The sequence below is a fragment of the Pleurodeles waltl genome, chromosome 9, assembly GCF_031143425.1.
Source record: "Pleurodeles waltl isolate 20211129_DDA chromosome 9, aPleWal1.hap1.20221129, whole genome shotgun sequence".
Lineage (NCBI taxonomy): Eukaryota > Metazoa > Chordata > Amphibia > Caudata > Salamandridae > Pleurodeles > Pleurodeles waltl.
In genome coordinates, this window is record NC_090448.1 from 1,046,059,107 (window position 1) to 1,046,081,216 (window position 22,110).

Genomic DNA, 22,110 nt, shown 5'->3' on the forward strand with positions numbered 1-22,110 from the left:
TCGTAATTTCATTGCAGTAGGCCTGCTAGCCCTAAAAATGTGTAATGCGCTATCCCCCCTAGGGGCTAAATGTATATTTATAGTGCATTATTTTTATAATATTTTTTTCATATGGTGATGGCCTCTTCGGGCTAACTATATGGATACATGACTGTTTCCTACAAATGGTGTTTTAATTATGATGTCCTCAAGGGGTTGTTCTAAGCATTACAGTCTAATGCCAAAAGTTTATTTGTGATAAAGGTTTTTATTGTGTTCACATGATAATTGTATATGTTTTATTAAACGCTCCTTATTGCAATTATGACCATGATTCAGGCCAACTCAACACTATTTGAGCACTCTTGATATGTTTGGGTGACCCTTCTAGTTTATTTCTCTCATTACTCTTCCTTGGCTGTCTTGTGCCTTTTTTTGGGGGTGATTGTGTTAGCCAGCCAGCAACTATGATGGTGGGGTGGTGAAAGTGGTATTCTATTGGTATTAGCATGGCAGATTTAAATTAGGATTCTAAATGGCATCATTTTCATTTTTGGCTGCAGATAGAGGAAGAATGTAAATGTAAGTGCTATAGTTATATGCAGGGCCACTGGAATTATGTGGCAGGAAAAGACCAAATTATGAGGCAGGGTTGACCAATTTATGTTGGAAGAAAAGTCCAGTTATGAATTTACAACGCCAATAGCTCTAACTCAAGCAAATGCAAGACCTATTGCATGGCAAATGCTTGTTAAGCATGGGCTAACCATAAAGGATATGGACATTCATGATTATTTGATGCTAGTTCCCAAGACACTGACATGTGGCTTTGAAAATGTGAAGGCTCGCTAGTTATTGCTGAACATAATGATTTAATTAAATAACATTTTAACTTTCATATTCCAGGTATAGTAATATTATAACCACTTCTTTCAGTGATCCCCCCACCAACGAATCCTTGTGAAGACGGGCGCAATAACTGTGCAGCTCCTGACGTAGCACAATGTATCTCCCTTGGTGACGGTACCTTCCGATGTGTTTGTCGTCCAGGTTATTCAGGAAATGGGTATCAGTGCACGGGTAAGCAATCCATTAGTTCACACAGTTCACAGTTTTGTTTTCCTTCAGGATTGTAAGCAAAATGTTCTAAGTACTAAAGCAAGACAGCAAGCAATATTTCTTTGTTCCACCTGCATTTGATTTTCTTATTTCTGCATGAGTTTATTATTTAAAGAAATGCTAGGAGGTATACTATTTTAAACCGCAGAGAATTGAAATGTCTTCTAAAATATTTAAAGGGTGTAAGAATGATACATCAATACCTTTAAAGTTCTTCTTTGCATGGTTCTGTGGTTTATGGGGGTGGTCCATCCATCAGTTGACCCACACAACACCCCTTCCCCCCTCCCCCCCCCCCCCCCAAAATAGGACTCATGATCCACAGCAAGTGGTACTGTCTGGTACCTAGAAAGCAGGGCATGCTTTATGGCCTGATGCTGGTTCCAGAATAAGGCCGGCAAATCAAAATGTATGTCAGCAATGGTCACTAAAGCTTGCCATTGATTTGAAGTTCTGAGATATGTGAAACCCAGGAGCCTCACTGGGGACCTTAAATACAGCTTCTGGTTCCGCAAATCCCAGGGTAAAATCAGGTTTTGTTATTTTTATTATTAAAGTGTTCAGTTCAGTGCACCCTACTTTAGGTTAGCTGAACTGAAATGGCTGAGGGGAGAAAACGTTTTCTCAGCCAGTAAGATTCAATATATTTTTAATTTCTTGATTTGTGGAGTTACCTTCATGCCACATTTGGTGTAATTCAATCCTGCTGCTTTTCATGTATCGAGAAGCAAAGAATTCTGTGGAAGTTAGAAATGGAAAGCAAGACTTGCCATAAAGTACCAGGTTGTGTGCCGATTAAGAAATTAAGAAAACCAAAAATAGAATGTGAGACATATTCATCAGTGTGTGTGTTTGTGTATATATATATATATATATATATATATATATATATAGAGAGAGAGAGAGAACTGTCAGTTTTCATTATAACACTGCTTCTTCATTGTAACTATTGCCAGCTTCATGATTTTGTGCCAGTCCACAAGTAATGCCAACCAGTAATGTTTTTTGTGTTTGAGTCCAGAACAACAACAAAATCCTGATTTTGGTCAGAAGGCTGTAAGCAAACTTTATCCGCTTTTTTTTTTCTTGGTAGACATAGATGAATGTGCATTGGGATTAGGCAGATGTGGTCCAAACTCTGTGTGTCAGAACTTACCAGGAACATACCGATGTTATTGCCAACCAGGCTACCAGCTACAAACAGATGGGCACTCTTGTGTTGGTGAGTTATGGTATTTCTAAAGATGAAAGGATGTAGAAATATTTATTTTGAAGCAAGACTCCATTGTATTAAAAGTACAGTTTTGACATGCAAAAGTCATTGCTTTGTCCCATTTTATACAAACTGGCTACAACTGGGTGTTTACACTGCAAGTCTTTTCTGGATTCACATACTGTGCATGAATCCACCATCTAATGGCAGGATCTTCAATTGTCTCTTTTAGTCCTTTTTTTCACATTTTTTGGTGCGCATCAATGAGTCTTAGACCATTTGGTGCCTTGTCCCTCCTTCAACAACATTAGATGTGCAACCAGACACTGTCATGGTTGCAATCTTTAGATGCTTGATTTTGACTTTGGGTCTGGAAGCATAGTGGAGAGCTCCAGAGTCAAAGAGGCGAACAAGGAACGTTTTTCACCAAAAAAGCCAAGGAATCATTGAAATTTAGACGTTTCCAACAAAACTACTTAGAGATGCCCATTAGATCATCAAGACAAAGAAAAAACCTGAATCTCTTAAGGGAGTTTCTAAAGGAAGCTCATCAACCACATGGGTTGGTGAGTGGTCAGAAAATATGGAGCAAACCCCATTTAGATTTGCCCCAGCTGCCAACACAAGTTTGCACAGAGGGATAGCCATGATGTTGGCAAATGTTGCCTTCTAAAAGAAGACCAAGTTTGAGGGGTTGAATGGTTGTGGTATAGGTGCCAAATTCCAGACTAAAACCCTGAAGGCAAGAGAAAAGCAGCAGTGGTTACATTACACTGTGGTGCAATCCCAGTACAGACATGTGCCACTTTCAAATCTGAGCTTGTCAATTGGTGAAGAAAACCTTTAAGAAACCAAACTGGCACAAGAGGAAGGCTAAACTCGAAAGAAGTTGTTTAGGTCAAGCAAGAAATGATGGCAAAGAAATATCTGAGGAAGGCAACAGCAAGAAATGCCAGGAAACACTACTAGTGTGTACCGTGGGCGAACCACAGTCTCAAAGCATGCAGAGTCAACCTCGACCCCAAAAACATCGGCAATCAAAGGGAAGCAAAGGCAAAAAAAATAAACCATTGGGTTTATACCACAAGACATTGTTCAAAGGCAAGTCCTGGGAACCAGCCTTGACTCTGAAAGGTGATTAACAGTGCCGGAGGGTAAAAGAGGCTTTGATTCCAAAAAGAAAGGCTTCCACACACTATGTAGAGCAAAAGGCCCTCAATGTTGAAAGGAAGAAATCCCCCGGAGGCTGAGTTGGAGGCCTTACTAAGGAGAAAAGATTTTGAATCCTTGAAAACCTTCAGAATCTTTGTCAACCATCAAGTGTAAAGACTAGCAAAGAACCCACTGATCTGGAGCTTCCAATCACCCAGATCACCATGAAGAGGCAGAAGAAAAATTCTCTGAATACAAAGAGAAACCAGAGGAGAGACAAATTGAGCACCAATCTTTCGAGGGAGAGGACGCTATGGAGAAGTGCCAGGATCATTACACGGATTCCCTTCAAGGAAAGGGTTGACTTCTACCCCTCCAAACAGTTGCCACTAGATGACACTGTGGTATATAACGCCCTCATAAAGTAGGCAGAAGACAATTATGGAATGGGGTGCAGCTAGAAGAGGAATTAGCCAATTCATGTTTCCCCTGGAAGCAAAACTATCATCAGAGAAAAAGAACCAACACTTGCCCATACTGACCTGTGTACTGGAAAGAGGAAAGGAGGCCTTTAGAGAGCCAGCTGAAACAAAAGCCGTAACACCAAGGGAGGAAAAAAGTACAAGCACTTTACCCGAGACCTTGCTTACGTCAAAGCAGTTTGGTAGCGGACACTCTCATATTCATGACCGCACATAAAAGGGCAAATGCAGCAACCTCCATGGAGCCCCCTTCTGATAAGGAGAGCAAATGGTGGGCATGGTGGACTTCAAGATGGAAAGATAAGCAGCAGCAAAGTGGTGCGGTGCCAACTGTAATACACTGCTAAACATTTAAGACCTGATGTAAGGAACAAGGGAACCCATGGGTACTCAGGGACCAGGGGACAAAGTATGCTGTAAAGAAACATAGGTCCCTCAAGAAGACCAATAAATGGAAAAATGAAAAATAGAGACCAAATGAAATCTATTTATAATTCACAAAATCGGAAATGTAAAAATCAGCACATTTGTTTACAGACTGAATTGTATAATAGGGGAACACACGCAAACATCAAAAGAACATACAATATTTTAAAAAAAGACATTACTCAAGCATTAAAAATGCTACACATGAAAACACTTAAGAATAGAGATCACATTCCAAGAGTACTCATGTTCATTGCTACTGAACACAAATAATCAAAAGCTGAGTCAAAGTAGTACAGTTGATAATGTTTTGATCCTTTAGTCCAATACTAGGATCCTCATCAGGACAGACCAATGTGCCTGAGGAAAAGGGGGTTTACACTTCATAAGGTCACATAGCGATCCCTTAGTCCAATATTATGATCAAGGAGAAAGGCTTTTCAACCCATTACCCAGAGCATGAATAGTGCACTTTAGGGGCTGTAGTGGGGGTGGTTTAGTCAGAGAAACCACTGAGGCAGTGTTAGTCTCTGATGGAGACATTGATTTTGCCACCCTTGTTGTCTGTCTCTTTAACATACGTAAATACAGGCAGCATCCTCTGATAAATGGTGTTGAGGCTGAGGCCCACAGGGACACAGGTGCCAGTGTCACCATGGTGACTGAAAAACTGGTGTCCCCTGAGCAACACCAGTACAATGTGACTCACACCCATAGCAACACTGTGTGCCACCCCATTGCAGTTGTTGATTTCAGCTGGTCCTAAAAATGTTGTGTCCACAAACCAACCTGTAGAGTGTCGACTAGGGAATGACATGGAGACTTCAGCTTAGGCTGAAGTGGAGTTAAAGGCCATGCAGCAATGCTGGGCATCCCATGGCATAGTTTTGCCTTGTCCAAGGCTCAAGCTAAGAAACAAAAAGAGCAAGGAAACTTGGAGCCTTGAAACATGACCCAAGAGCTTCCAAAATCTAAGAGTAAGAAGGGCAAAAATTTGCCCCCTACTCCAACCTCCAGTAAGGATTCAACCTCAGAGGGGGAAGAATCCACTCCCTTGGAATTCAGCAGGGTACAAAGGACTTGTCCCACACTGGAGGACTTGAGGCAGCAAGCTGTCATTCAAGAGGCAGGGGATAACAGTGGCACCCATAAGGTGTATTAGGAAGACAACCTCTTGTACTCGGATCCAAGGGAACCCAAACCTGGTGCAACCAGGAGATTGGTGGTCCCTCTGCAGTACAGAGAATTGTTGTTGACCCTTGCACATGACATTCCCCTGGCAGGTCACCTTGGGCAAAGCAAAACTTGGGACAGACTTGTCCCTCACTTTCACTGGCCCCATATGTCAGAAGACACAAAGGAGTTTTGTCGCTCCTGTGTCATCTGTCAAGCCAGTGGCAAGACAGGTGGCACCCCAAAGACCCCCTTAATCCTACTTCCAGTGGTTGGAGTACCCGTTGAGAGAGTTGTGGATATTTTTGCCCACCTAGACCCTCCCACAGCCTTTGGGAACATATTCATCTGGTGGTGGTGGACCATGCCACCAGGTACCCAGAAGCTATTCCTCTTAGGACCACTACAACTCCTTCAGTGGCCAAAGCCCTTCTTGGAATCTTTTCAAGCATGGGTTTTCCTAAAGAAGTTGTGTCAGACAGAGATGCAAACTTCATATCTGAATACCTAAAAGCAATGTGGTGTTACTTACAAGTTTACCACCCCTTACCATCCCCAAACCAATGGTTTGGTTGACGTTTAATAAACCTCTGAGGCATGATCATGGGACTCTTTGGAAAAACTAAGGAGGAGATGGGATGTCCTACTGCCATGCCTCCTCTTCGCCTATAGGGAGGTCCCTCAGAAGGGTGTGGGCTGCAGCCCATATGAGCTTCTGTTTGGGCACCCTGTTAGGGGTCCTCTTGCTCTTGTGAGAGAAGGCTGGTAGCAATCTCGAAAGCCTCCCAAGCAAGACATAGTGGACTATGTACTTGGCCTCAGATCAAGGATGGCGGAGTATATGAAGAAGGTCACTAAAAGCCTTCAGGCCAGCCAGAAGCTACAAAAGCAATGTCATGATCAGAAGGCTGTCCTAACTGTATACCAGCCAGGAAAGTGTGGGTCCTGGAGCCTGTGGCTCCTAGGGCACTCCAGGGCAAGTGGAGTGGTCCCCACACAATAGTGGAGAAAAAGGGTGAGGTTACCTACTTGGTAGACCTGGTCACTCTCAGAAGCCCCCTCAAGGTGCTTCATGTGAACCATCTAAAGCCCTATTATGACAGGGCCGATATGACCCAGCTCATGGCTACTGATGAGGGATAGGAAGAAAAGTGACCCTCTCCCTGACCTCTTCTTCTACACTGCAGCTGATGGCTCAGTTGATGGGGTAGTCCTTCCTGACTGCCTTCCTGAGTCACAGAAAGAAGACTTCAGGAACCTCCTGGAACAGTTCTAAAACCTGTTCTCATTGACACCTGGTCAAACCACTTGGTTTGAAGACTCCATTTACACAGGGGACAGTTTGCCAATAAAAAGTAACATTTACAGGCTACCTGACCATGTCAGAGACTGCATCAAATCTGAAATTCAGAAGATGCTAGATTTGGGAGTCATTGAGCACTCAGACAGCCCCTGGGCTAGTCTGGTGGTTTTAGTCCCAAAACCTCACTCCCAAAATGGAAAGAGAAATTAGGATTTATGTTGACTATAGGGGGCTCAACATTGTTACAAAAACAGATGCTCATTGTAAGGAAATGCCTCCTTGGCATGGTTACCCCTTGACTTTTTGCCTTTGCTGATGCTAAGTTTTGATTTGAAAGTGTGCTGATGCCTGCTAACCAGGCCCCAGCACCAGTGTTCTTTCCCTAACCTGTACTTTTGTTTCCACAATTGGCACACCCTGGCACCCAGGTAAGTCCCTTGCAACTGGTACCCCTGGTACCAAGGGCCCTGATGCCAGGGAAGGTCTCTAAGGGCTTCAGCATATCTTATGCCACCCTGGGGACCCCTCACTCAGCACAGACACACTGCTTGTCAGCTTGTGTGTGCTAGTGGGGATAAAAAGACTAAGTCGACATGGCACTCCCCTCAGGGTGCCATGCCAACCTCACACTGCCTATGAAGTATAGATAAGTCACCCCTCTAGCAGGCCTTACAGCCCTAAGGCAGGGTGCACAATACCATAGGTGAGGGCATAAGTGCATGAGCACTATGCCCCTACAGTGTCTAAGCAAAACCTTAGACATTGTAATTGCAGGGTAGCCATAAGAGTATATGGTCTGGGAGTCTGTCATGCACAAACTCCACAGCACCATAATGGCTACACTGAAAACTGTGAAGTTTGTTATCAAACTTCTCAGCACAATAAATGCCCACTGATGCCAGTGTACATTTTATTGTAACATACACCCCAGAGGGCACCTTAGAGGTGCCCCCTGAAACCTTAACCAACTATCCGTGTAGGTTGACTAGTTCTAGCAGCCTGCCACACACCAGACATGTTTTTGGCCACATGGGGAGAGTGCCTTTGTCACTCTGTGGCTAGTAACAAAGCCTGTACTGGGTGGAGATGCTTATCACCGCCCCCTGCAGGAACTGTAACACCTGGCGGTGAGCCTCAAAGGCTCACCCCCTTTGTTACAGCGCCCCAGGACATTCCAGCTAGTGGAGTTGCCCGCCCCCTCCGGCCACGGCCCCACTTTTGGTGGCAAGGCCGGTGGAGATAATGAGAAAAACAAGGAGGAGTCACTGGCCAGTCAGGACAGCCCCTAAGGCATCCTGAGTGGAGGTGACTCTGACTTTTAGAAATCCTCCATCTTGCAGATGGAGGATTTCCCCAATAGGGATAGGAACGTGCCCCCCTCACCTCGGGAGGAGGCACAAAGAGGGTGTACCCACCCTCAGGGCTAGTAGCCATTGGCTACTAACCCCCAGACCTAAACACGCCCTTAAATGTAGTATTTAAGGGCTCCCCAGAACCTAGGAACTCAGATTCCTGCAACCTAAGAAGAAGACTGCTAAGATGAAAAACCCTTCAGAGAAGACGGAGACACCAACTGCTTTGGCCCCAGCTCTACCGGCCTGTCTCCCCACTTCTAAAGACACTGGGGACGCGCTGTGTTGCTGGTGGTGGTTGCCGCAGGAAGCTGTAATCGGGCAGGAGCCCTTTAAAAACTTCAAAGCGCTCCCGCCTCGCGGGACGCGCTGTGTTGCTGGTGGTGGTTGCCGCAGGAAGCTGTAATCGGGCAGGAGCCCTTTAAAAACTTCAAAGCGCTCCCGCCTCGCGGGACGCGCTGTGTTGCTGGTGGTGGTTGCCGCAGGAAGCTGTAATCGGGCAGGAGCCCTTTAAATTCTTCCTTTGCGCTCCCGCTCGCGGGACGCGCGCGGGCGTGCCCGGGCCAAGGGCGGGCCCGTCCGTGCCCGTCCGTGCCCGTCCGAGGCCGAAGGAGGCCGGGCTGGGCCACCTCTCTTGGTCCTAAGGCACGGCAATTGTCCCTCCTGCATAGGGAAGTACTCCAATCTCTCCTCTACATTGTGACATAGTACCATTCGCCAATGGGGGAAGCGTAAGGCCAAAGACAGCCCGACTTTAGGCTCTGGCAAATCCAAAATACTCAAAATCAATAAGACTATGTTACCCCACACTAGCCATGTTGCCAAGGAAATAGATGATTTAATAGAAGAGGTAGAACAGATTCTAAACAACAAGGAGAAGCCTAGTCGAAAGGGCTCAAAATCTGGCACGCTTATTCCATTTCTAACATCTAGTTCACATACTGCTGTTAACTCTCATTCTGTCGCCTCATCTCACCAACCACTCCAACAGTCGTTGCCTTGCCAAGATCCTATTGCCCTCCCTACACCCTATTCCGATGTAGATGCTCTTAGAGCTTGCACACCTCACCCTTCAATTTTATGCTCTAATCGTTTTTCTCCGCTGGCATCCATTGACTCGGACAATCAGCAACCAGCCGTCTCAGCTCTGCCATGTATAGTGAGTCCTCCTCTACAAAATGATTTGTTCACATTGGTGTGTAGCCTTAAGACTGAAGTTAGCGAGTTGAGAGCATTATTGCTTGAGATCACCACCCTTCTTAAAAGCAAATATCCTTCCCCTATTAGCGAGCCTAACTCAAACCTTTTGCCTACCAAGCATCCACCTGCAAAAGGCGTTTTTCCAAACGGGCCTCTTCTGCCACTAGCTTGTGCTGCAGGTCCCATAGACGATCAGTGTCCTGCAAAACAGCTTACGTCCTCTTTTGGAAGAACTACCCCTCTCCTTCCTAATGTTCCCTTCAAATGGGATACTACCAAAGCTTTATACCACAATCATAAATTAATTAGCAACAACTACATATACATGTGCAATGTTCCACCTTTGCCCCCAAACGTGAGAGAAGACAAAGCCTCACTAACAAACAAGGTCTTGCACTGGGTGAGACATACCAGGGGTTGTGGCTCAATCATCCATGATGACATTGTTTCTGTCGAGCGATCTAATGGTTCCCCTGGTCTCTCTGGTCCTAGTGACTTTATAACACTTAGTCTTAAAAGCCCACATTTGGCAGCAGGCCTCATGGAAATGGAAGCACGGTCTATACGCAGGAAGTCCTCAGCAATTACTCTTTCAGCTAGCTGTCCTATTGCTAGCTATATGCGTGCGAATCCTTCCACTAGATCAGCCAATTTGGCCCCGAACCATTTTACAACTACTCAAGACATAAGACCAACAGGCCATCAGGTCCAGAGAGATCCACTCCCTGATTTGGCCCCTAAGTTCTGTTTTGGCCCTGCTTCAAGGGCCCAACTAACCCATGATCCTGGGGCTACCTCGGATATTGACTGACTATGTTTCACCAATCTTTGCACAGCCACAGCAGCCATGAACTTTCCATCTAATTCACCCTGCCAAGCCTCTCTTCTTTTATCGGACTCACAACCTGGAACTATTAATAATACCACAAGTTTATTCAAGGCGAACCCCGTTGCCAGTTACGTCCAAGTTGATACTACCACGAACTCAAACATTTCTTGTGTCCAGCACACAGCAAAACTTTTATCCTGGAATGTGGCTGGCATTAACAGCAAACTTGTTGACACTGAGTGGGGGGCACTCGTTGGAAATTTTAACGTCTGCATGTTCCAGGAAACATGGGCAACGCATTGTACATACAAACAAGGGTATAGTTCCTTTTTCAAGCCTGCTAAGCCATCTTTAGCTGGCAGGGCGGCAGGGGGTTTAATCACATGGGTAAAATCTATAGAGGGGAGTGGTACAAAGGAGATATATGTGGATTCCCATGATATTTTGGCCGTTGCTATCTACCCAGCCTCAGGCACTCCTGTCCTTTGTCTAAATATTTATAGCAGACCGGGACCCTCAAATCACCGATCTCCCATTGTCGAGCTACTGAATATCTTAATCTCAGACCTTCGCCTCAAATATCATATCATAATAGCTGGTGACTTTAACGTTCTACTTGAACTTAATGCAGATCACATAGAGGTCATGCAGTCTGAAGATAGTGTATGGAATATCCCTCCTCCTGTGACTTTTCATTCTACCCAGCAAAATTCATATAAACCAAGCGTTAGGGCCTCCCAGATAGTGGACCTCATGATATCCCATGGCCTTCGTTTGGGTAATGGCCGCTTTCCAGCGGACATTCCGGCCAGACCAACCTTCTTCAGGGGCTCATATAGTAACAAATTGGATTATATCCTCTTTGACTTAAGACTATGGCACCATATTCTAGACTTAGAGGTGGGTCTTCCCCATACTAGTGATCATGCTCCCCTCCAGATCACATACAAGAGTTCTCTCCTAGTAGGGGTCGCACTTCCCCCTGTCTCCTCTACTGCTATGGAGCTGTCCAGTAATAGGCGTACAGTCAGGTGGGACTCCTTTGTGCAATCAAATAAGCTTCAAGGAAAATTGCGTGCCCTAACCTCTTCTCACCAGTTATTTGATACCAACCTTATTCTGGCTCCATTAGAAATATTGCCTCTTCATTTGGACCTTTTTTCTACTTTGAAAGAGCTGTTTACTAAACGTCCAAGGCCACTGACTATTTCCTGTATTCGACCACATACTAAATGGTTCAACAAGAGGTGTAGGGAGGCCAAAAATACTTTGGCCATCGCGCTAAAGACAGATCAGGCATCATCATTGCTAGACGTCATTATGCTTCCACTTGCAACAAAAGTAAATTCGAGTACGAAGAGGGGCTATGGAGCAATTTACTTGAGGCAGCTACCGTCCATGATTCAAAACGGTTCTGGCTCCTAGTTTCCTGTGGTGATCAGAACCGCGCATCTCACCTGGAGTCTTATATTTCTCCTGACATCTGGCTCTCCTACTTTAAGGAATTGTATGGACCATTGTTGGCAAGTCATATTTCTGACATAATTTCGGAGGAGCCAACAACTTTTGACGAGTCTATGGCTTTCTTGCCCCCTTTTACACTGAACGAAACTGTGTCGGCCATTGCAGCTCAGAAAGCAGCAAAAGCCCCTGGGATGGACGGGATCCCCTCTGATATGTTTAAAGTGGACCAGAACACCTGGGGCCCATATATTAACAGACTTTCTAATGCCATCTTGACTAGCAGAATTTATCCTGACTCATGGAAAGAGGCGATTATAGTGCCCATCCATAAGAAAGGAGAGAGGAACAACCCGGGTAATTATAGACCCATCAGCCTCCTCGACAACCTTCAAAAAAAATTCTGTTATCAGTTGTTGAGCAGGCTGAACAAGTGGCTAGTTGAAAATCAAATCTTAAATCATCTACAAGCGGGCTTCAGAGAAAAAATTAGCACATTAGATCAGATATTTCGTTTTACTTCTATTAAATGGAAAGTTGTCGATGTTGACTTAGGCCATCTATATGTAGCATTTGTAGATCTAAAATCGGCCTTTGATCTAGTACCCCGCCACAAACTGTGGGAAGTTCTGTCTAAAATAGGAGTCCCGTGCTCTATTTTAAATATTATCAGGGATCTTTACACTGGCAACTATGGTAGAATTAGATGGGGACCACAAGGTGAATTAACAGAAAAATTCCTTACTGCCCGAGGTGTAAGACAAGGTTGTGTTCTTGCCCCTACCTTATTCCTTCTCTTCATAAACGCATGCATCCCTTATCTTATGGAGTGCTCTAACGACTCGCCTAAAATAGGAGGGCAGAAGATCCCCTGCCTTCTTTTTGCCGATGACACCCTGCTGGTTTCTCAAACAGCCACAGGCCTTTCAACCCTGCTTTCAAGATTCATTGACTATTGCAATGATTATGGGCTCGAAATCAACCGATTAAAAACCAAGTGCATGGTGTTTGGCGATAGGAAAGGCAGAATGAGACGACCTATCTATTTAGAGGGTGCCGCGCTGGAAAGAGTCAGCGATTTTGATTATTTAGGCCTGAAACTAGAAGACTCGCACAAGTGGCAGCGCCACATCCAGAAGGCAACTTTACGATTGCAACAGCGAGCGAGTGGCATTGCAAGATTTGCAGCTAGATCTCCTAGCTTTGCCATGACGCCCGCAGTAGAAATTTATAAACTACAAGCAAGAGGGGGAGCAATCTATGGAGCTGAACTGTGGGGCCACTGTTGCCTGGATGATTTGATAAAAGTGGAGAACTCTTTCTTAAGGTCATTGCTAAGAGTTCCTTCCAGTACCCCACTGCTCCCAATACGCATGGACCTAAATCTCCCTTCTATCAGCCAGATCGTTGCACTCAAGCCCCTGTTGTACTGGATTCGCTTATGGTCATCAGATTCTCTTGTCCATTATAGATGTGCGCTAGCTAACTTGATGGCCAACAACACTAGCTCCAAAATCAAGTGGTGTGCATATGTAGAAAGGACCCTCTCGCTTCTTGGTTTGGGGTCCTATTGGAAGGAACCATTATCTATCCCTAAGAACGCAACCCAGACACTAAAGGATGCTTTCTGGCTCCACGTTCAACTTTCCCAATTGTCCGCTGTCTCGTCATCATCCATGACGGGAAACTTTTTATATTTTAAATGCCATTATGAATTTGCACAATATATGGATATAGTATCTTCCCCGTTTGCTCGTTCATTATACATTAGATTCAGGGTGGGCTCTCTTCCTTTGCGTTCCCTCACTTATAAATGGTCTAATTTTAGTTGTTCTTCTAAGATGTGTCCGATGGGCTGTGCCAGAGAAGAATCAGTAACTCATATTCTCTTCCAATGCCCCGCATACTCCAAACAAAGAGCCCGTTGGATTATTCCTCTGTGCAGAAGTAAGGGTTTTAAAAACTGCTTGCTAGCTTTGAGAATTTTTAAATCTGATTCATCGGTTTTAGTGGTTTGTTGTTTGTCAAAATATTTAGACTCAATCTGGCGTATCAGACTGAACACGCTTAAAAAAGCAGAGGGAAATTTAACAATGAATGTGGTAAACAACAATTGATGGATTTATCATTGTATGCACATATCACTTTTATTGGTTCAGATGCATTCCCTACCTGCTGTTTTTATTTTTCTTAGATATTTTTTAAATAGAAATGTCCTTTTTATCTGATATGGTTTGCCAGGCTTGTATCTTATTCTTTTACCTATAATGCGTTTTTACATAACTATAAGGTGCGATTTTCCATGAGGGAACTGCTTATGTGTAAATATTTCTCTTTTCTTTTTTTTCTCCTTTTCAATCTTTTATGACTTAAATTGTTTATCATGTAGCTTGCCGTTCCTTTTTTGTGTGATGCGCTTTTATGGTATTTATATTTACCGAAATAAAGCTAATAATAATAATAATAATGAAAAGACACTGCTCCAGCGACGCTCTCCCCCGGGGACCAGCGACCTCTGAAGCCTCAGAGGACTGCCCTGCATCTAGAAGGACCAAGAACTCCCGAGGACAGCGGCTCTGTTCACCAAAGACTGCAACTTTGAAACAAAGAAGCAACTTTGCAACAACTTGCGTTTCCCGCCGGAAGCGTGAGACTTGACACTCTGCACCCGACGCCCCTGGCTCGACTTGTGGAGAACAACCACTTCAGGGAGGACTCCCCGGCGACTACGTGACCGTGAGTAGCTAGAGTTGACCCCCCTGAGCCCCCTCAGCGACGCCTGCAGAGGGAATCCCGAGGCTCCCACTGACCGCGACTGCCTGCTTCTAAGAACCTGACGCCTGGTAGGGACACTGCACCCGCAGCCCCCAGGACCTGAAGGATCCGAACTCCAGTGCAGGAGTGACCCCCAGAAGGCCCTCTCCCTTGCCCAGGGGGTGGCTACCCCGAGGAGCCCCCGCCCCTTGCCTGCCTGCATCGCTGAAGAGACCCCTTGGTCCCCCATTGCTTTCTATTACAAACCCGACGCTTGTTTACACACTGCACCCGGCCGCCCCGTGCCGCTGAGGGTGTACTTTCTGTGTGGACCCGTGTCCCCCCCGGTGCCCTACAAAACCCCCCCTGGTCTGCCCTCCGAAGACGCGGGTACTTACCTGCTGGCAGACTGGAACCGGGGCACCCCCCTTCTCCATTGAAGCCTATGCGTTTTGGGTATCACTTTGACCTCTGCACCTGACCGGCCCTGAGCTGCTGGTGTGGTAACTTTGGGGTTGCTCTGAACCCCCAACGGTGGGCTACCTCGGACTCAAACTTGAACCCCGTAGGTGGTTTACTTACCTGCCAAAACTAATAAACTCTTTCTCCCCCCAGGAACTGTTGAAAATTGCAGTGTCAAGTTTTAAAATAGCTATATGTCATTTATGTGAAAACTGTATACGCTATTTTGCTAATTCAAAGTTCCTAAAGTACCTACCTGCAATACCTTTCATTTGAAGTATTACATGTAAATCTTGAACCTGTGGTTCTTAAAATAAACTAAGAAAATATATTTTTCTATACAAAAACCTATTGGCCTGGAATTGTCTCTGAGTGTGTGTTCCTCATTTATTCCTTGTGTATGTACAACAAATGCTTAACACTACTCCTTTGATAAGCCTACTGCTCGACCACACTACCACAAAATAGAGCATTAGTATTATCTCTTTTTGCCACTACCTTACCTCTAAGGGGAACCATTGGACTCTTTGCATACTATTCCTTACTTTAAAATAGTGCATACAGAGCCAACTTCCAACACTCATCCTATACCTGGGCAGATAAGCTAATAGATACACTGGCACCTGTCAAGTATCTGAGCACATTTAATTTGACTGCTGGATATTGGCAGATCAAATTATCAAATGATGCTAAACCCAAGACAGCATTTTCAACCATTGGAGGGCATTGTCACTTTACTGTGATGCCCTTTGATCTGTAAAATTCACCTGCTACGTTTTAGATGTTGGTGAATACAGTCTTCCAAGGATTGGAAGCCTATAGTGCAGCTTATCTAGATTATATAGCTGTCTTTAACTCCACCTGGGAAGATCAACTGGGCCACCTGTGAATGGAATTTTTTGGAGGCTCTGCAGAAAGCAGGCCTCACTATCAAGGCCTCTCAAGTGCCAGATAGGGTGGGGGAAGGTTGTATATCTGGGGCACCTGGTAGGTGGAGACCATAGTCAACCACTGCAGGGGAAGATTTAAACCATTTTGGATTGGACTCCCCCTACAATTCAAACTCAGGTGAGAGCTTTTTTTAGGACTCACTGGGTATTACAGGAGGTTTATTAAGAACTAAGCCTCTCTTAATGAACTCACCTCAAAGAGAATTCCCAAGCAAGTTTTATGGACAGCTAGCTGTCAAAACGCTTTTGAAGATCTCAAACAGGCCATGTGCTCTGCACCTATTTTAAGAAGCCCTGACTTTTCAAAGCAGTTCAAAGTTCAGACACATGTTTCTGAGGTAGGGGTTGGGGCTGTATTATCACACCTTAATACAGAGGGCCAGGACCAACATGTATCTTTTATAAGCAGATGGTTGACCCCCTGGGAAAAGCATAGAAAGGGAGGCCTTTGCTGTGGTGTGGGCTCTGAAGAAGCTGAGGAGGCCGTACTTGTTTGGCACTCACTTCCTTGTTCAAACAGACCACAAGCTCCTTCTATGGTTAAAACAAATGAAAGGTAAAAATCCTAAACTGTTGGGGTGGTCCATATTCCTACAGGGAATGGACTATACAGTGGAACATAGACCTGGGAGTAACCACTCCAATGCAGTTGGTCTCTCCAGATATTTCCACTTAGACAATGAACACTCAGCTGGCAAGGTTAGCCTTATTGTCCTTCGTTTGGGGGGGGTGTAGGAAAGTACCCTCATTCTGGCATTCCCCCACTTTTTGCATGTTGCCAGTGTGTTTGACTGTGTTCACTGGGATTCTGCTAACCAGGACCCCAGTGACTGTGCTCTCTCCCTTTACACTTGGTTGCTTGGACCACACACACCTGACATTTGGCATACTGGGGCCCCCCTTGTAAGAAGTATATGGTACCCAGGGCAATGGGGCACCAGGGATTCCCCAGGGGCAGCATCATGTATTATGCCGCCCATGGGGAGCCTATGCAAATTGTATCTGCAGGTCTACCATTGCAGCCTGTGTGAAAGGGTGCATGCACCCTTATCACTACAGGTCACTGCACCAGGTCACTGTAAGTCACCCCTATGGTAGGCCCTCCTAGTCCATAGGGCAGGGTGCAAGTATCTGTGTGTGAGGGCACCCCTTCATGTGCAGAGGTGGCCCCACAAATTCCACCTCCATTTTTGAAGGACTTTGTGAGTGTAGGGTTGCCATTTTGCGCGTGTACTGGACATAGGTTACTACCTATGTCCAGCTGCATAATGGTAACTCCGGACCTAGGCATGTTTGGTATCAAACATGTCGGAATCATATCGACGCCTCGTCAGGGGTAGTAAGCGCTTTATAAATACTATTGCAATACCCCAATACTGTTGCCAGTATTGGAAGCATGATTCCATGCACTCTGGGGGCTCCTTAGAGGACCCCAGCTTTGCTCCTACCAACCTTCTGGGGTTTTCCAGGCAGCCCAAGCTGCTGCCACCCCGCAGACATGTTTCTGCCCTCCGGCTACTTGATCAGCGTAAGTCCAAGAAGGCAGAACAAAGGATTTCCTTTGGGAGGGGGGGGTAACACCCTCGCCCTTTGGAAATAGGTGTTGCTTGGCTTGGAAGGGGTGGCCTCCACCCAACCCACTGGTATGCTTTGAAGGGCACATTTGGTGCCCTCCTTGCATAAATCAGTCTGCACAGGTTCAGGGACCTCCAGTCCCTGCTCTGACATAAAGCTGAACAATGGGAAGGGGAATGACCACTGCCCTGTCAATCACCACCCCAGGGGTCGTGCTCAGAGCTCCTCTAGTGGGTCCCTTGATTCTGCCATCTTGAATCCAAGGTGGGCAGAAGCCTCTGGGAGCATCTTGAGTGGCCAGGTCAGGCAGGTGACGTCAGAGCCCCTCCTGATAGGTGGTCACCTGGCTAGGTGACCAATACCCCTTTCAGGGCTAAATAGGGTATCCCTCTTGGGTGGGTCCTCCGATTCGGCTTGCAAATTCTAGCAGGACTCCTCTTCAACCTCTACTTTGACTTCTGGCCACTGGAACTGTGACTGGACACTCCAGGAACCGACAATCTGCATTCACGACGAAGACTGTGCTTGCAGCATTGTTTCCGCAGCTCTTTCCAGCTTCTGTAACATTTCCCCGGCTGTGCATTCTGTGAGGGTGGTAAGTGTTCAGTCTGCACGAGAAGGAAGAAGAAATCTCTCTTGGAGTGAAGGAGTCTCTCCCCTGCATCCGCAGGCACCAACTGAAACAACAACCAGCTGCGTTGATCTCCTCTCATCCTGAGCTGGGTGGATCCTGCATCATGGGTGGTGGTCCGTAGTCGACTCCTTGGTCCTTCGGCCAGCTGTCCGACTTTGGTGGATGTAAGCCTTTGCCTTCCCAGGCAGGACAATACCCCCATGCACCGCATCTCTTGCAGCTACCAAGGCTTGTTGGCATCTGCCCCAAGGTATCTTTAGGCTCCATGTAGCCCCTGCCCCCAGCACTCTTCCCTGCGATGCACAGCCTCTGCAAGCTTCTCCTGCATCGCGGGAACCTTCTTCGTCTGCGACTCTGAGTTCCTCATCCAGTAAGTCTCCTGGGGAGCTGCCTTTTCTTCTGTGGACTCTCTGCCTGGCTAAGGGTCCCCCAATGGCTTTTCTCCCCCCCCACCCCTGTGTATTGAGTCCTCCTAGTCCTTACTGGCCCCTGGCAGCTCCACATTTCGTCCACTGCGACTTCTGCCTTTGCCAAGGCTTTTTAGTGGCTTTTCCACACCACAGACAGCCACAATCTTCCATCCGGCATGAGACGTCGACTGCATCCTCCAGGAACTCTTCACCGATTCCAGGGCTGCCCTGCTGACTGTCTTTGTCCTACCGCTGACAAACTCCTGCAACCACAGACGGGTGGGTAGTGGCTCCTGCCACCACAGGACACTCTTGCGATGCCTGGACTTGATCCCCTTCTTCCACAGGTCTTCCTTTTCAGGAATCCACCACTGGTTTCCTGAAGTCTTGTCTGGGTGTTGCATTCGCTTCTTTTTAGTCCTTTTGGGTGGATTGGGGGAAAACCCAGTAACTTACTCCTTTCTTCCTGGTCGCTGGGGGCACTGTGGTACTTACCTTTGGGGTTTCCTAGTTCCCCCAGCTCCCATGTATACACTCCACTTCCCTAAGTGGGGGTCCTGCATTCGCATTCCATTTTTTTAGTATATGGTTTTGGCTCCTCCTAGGGTCACTATTGCCATTGCTGTTTGCACTGTTTTCTATCACTTTTTATGTCTATTACTAATTACTAGTGTACATATTTGTACCATGATGCCTTGGGGTCACAAATGCTGGAATGGAAGACAGGGTGCTCCCCATTTTGACTGTTGTAATTAAGTCTCCCGTGAGCCTCTGAGCTGACGAGCTCGGGTGAAGCACCTGTGCGCCTTCTTGAGTGGTACTTAAACCTGTGAATACTTTCAAGGCGGCATTTCAAGCAACCCCGCCAGCTACACGTTGCTCTTCGCTGATGACGGCCAAATAGCCAGAAACACGTGTCCGAAGATGCGGCACTCGCCGCACCAACTTATGGTGAAAAACTTTCAAAACTTTCAAAACTCTATTCAAATTCGTGCTAATGACTGCATTTACCATGATGCCTTGGGGTCACAAATGCTGGAATGGAAGACAGGGTGCTCCCCATTTTGACTGTACATATTTGGTGTGTTTACTTACCTCCTTTTGGAGTATTGCCTATCTAGTGTTGTTGGTACTGTTTTACTATAATAAAGAGCCTTTATTTTCAGAACAAGGAGTGTTTTCTTTTATGTGTGTAAGTGCTGTGTGACTACAGTGGTATTGCATGAGCTTTGCATGTATCCTAGATAAGCCTTGGCTGTTCATCCACAGCTACCTCTTGAGAGCCTGGCTTCTAGATACTGCATATACTACACTAATACGGGATACCTGGACCTGGTATAAGGTGTACGTACCTTAGGTACCCACCACACACCAGGCCAGCTTCATAGAACCCTGCTGTGATCCTTGTTGGCAGACTGCAGCTCCCCCATCACGGCTGGGCATCCCTGATTGTTTGAGGGGCACCTGCCATGCTTGGGGGACAACATCCAGACAGGGGGACCCCTCATCTTCTTGACCACTCCATCCGTAGTCCATGTGCTGATCGTCATGGATCTGGGGCCCATAGGGGCCCGAACTAGAACGTTACTCAATCCCTGGCACGCTGTGACTGTGGAGTGCCCCTCCCCTGGGGCTGTCTTCAATACTGAGTTGATATGTTGAAGAATAAAGGCCATAAGATGCAGCAAACAAGATTGTCAACTATACACAAACATTACACCTATGGCATCGGTTGTGGGGCTCTCTGATGATAACTCCGATGAAGAGCTGTGAAGAACCCGCTCCCTCCATGTCTGCAATTCAGAGCTCTAAGGCTGAGGTGGTCCATAAAACTGACGCAGTCGCCATTGAGGTCAATCTGCTCTGTGCAGACCTACGCAGTCTCTCGTAGGGCCATGCTGTGGCTAAGAAAACTGTGGAAAAAGAAAAAGAGGTACGTGTCCTCCATTCCACAGTGACTAATCTCCGGAAATTGACATGCGTCTGGATGAAAGGGTGGAGGACGCTGAGGGCTGGTTCTGTCGGAACGACCTCTGCTTTGTGGGGTTCCCTAAAAGGGCGGAAGGGCCCTCTAAGGAAATGTTCCTAGAGGAATGGATAACTACTTCCCTCATGCCCAAGAAACTTTATACATTTTTTACGATCGAGAGGGCCCAAAGGGCATTGGCTCCTCCGCCTAAGCCGGGCGCCCCCCAAGAGCGATCATTGCACGTCTTTTTTAATTTCCACATCAAGGATGCAATCCTCCAATGGGTCAGGGTACAGGGTCCTCCAACATTCCAAGGGAAATCAATATCTGTCTTCCCAGACTACACCCAGCGTGTACAGAAACAAAGAAAGTAATTTCTAGCTGTCAAACATCGGATGCGAGATATGAACCGGAAATACAGCCTGCCACTGCCAGCCAACCTACATGTTCAACATGCAGGAACAGTGCATTTTTTTGTTTAGCTCATCGGAGGCAATCAAATGGCTGGACACACTATTACAACCAATGGATCAGTGTCAGTCACAGTGTGGCTGGGATCCTGCCTCAGTCTTGCAACGGCTACCCCATCCGGAACGCCAAAATCTTAGAAAAAAAGCTGAACAGGTGGCCGTTCCTCCAGTACAATCAAGTTTTGTGCCAATGGCACCCTACGAGAATCCAAGGAATGGCTTAGCCAGGAAGACACTTTCCAGCTATGATGCAATGCTCCTGAGTCCTCTAATTATAGTACTTGTATAGCTTGTCTCCATCAACTGTTTTCTACCTGCATGTCCTTTTTGGTGTTGATATGTGATTGAATGTGTGTCTCGGGTCCAAATAAGGGTGCCAGACTCCTAGTCATGATGCCTCCTCCAGGGGTGGCATATACGGGTACCAGGGGGAATGCCTCCAATTGATGATCTAAGCTATTACTTTACTGTCTGATTTGCATGGGAGGGCAGTGAAGTGACACGACTTTGGATTGTTTTGAATGATACTAATTTATTTTTCTCCCTTTTTTTTTTTTTTTTTTTTTTGTTGCTACATAGCCCTTCTGGGAGGAAAGTCTCCAATCATGAGTAGGAGGGATATGGGGCAGTAGTTTGAGTGTGGTCTGCTTCACACCCCTTACGGGGTCCTCCCCTCGAACATGGCAAAAGAAGTTCCTAACATTGTTTATGGGTTGGTCTGCTAAGGCATTTAGTTTGTTTCCTTGTAATCAGGGTAATGGGGCAGTCTCTACAGGTCCGCTACTGGCCTAGCAATGGGTAGGTGTGTTTAGTAGGGCTTCCCTTGGGGTAGGGGAGTTGGACATCAGCGTTTGGGTTTTGGGAGTATATTGTTTGATATGTGTGTTCCTGTTCAATGCATCTGTGTATGTGATACTCACTAGCATCTTGTTAATCCTTTTTTTTGGACAGGGTGCAGGGGGGGCGTTTGGGGGCTGGAGACTTGTACACACACTATTCCAACCCCACATGGACCCCAATACTAAGTTTATAACATGGAATGTCTGACGTATTGCTCATTTGGAGAAATGTAGGCGTGTACATACCCACTTAAGACAATATAGGTCCTCAATAGCTTTTCTGCTGAAGACACATATGGGGGAAATGCATTTGGTCCTTTAAATGAAGATGGAGGGGACAAATCCATGCCACTTCATA

General features: G+C 46.2%; 1 protein-coding gene across 2 annotated transcripts in view; it reads left to right on the top strand.

Moving 5' to 3' along the window:
• Positions 1-22,110, top strand: part of NID2 (nidogen 2) — a 449,243-nt gene that overhangs the window by 185,011 nt on the left and 242,122 nt on the right. Inside the window, exons 11-12 of one of the 2 annotated variants that reach the window (XM_069208632.1) lie at positions 916-1,059; positions 2,192-2,320. In XM_069208632.1, coding sequence (XP_069064733.1) covers positions 916-1,059; positions 2,192-2,320 — 273 coding nt within the window. The remainder of the gene's footprint in view (positions 1-915; positions 1,060-2,191; positions 2,321-22,110) is intronic. The other variant, XM_069208633.1, reaches the window with a different exon arrangement.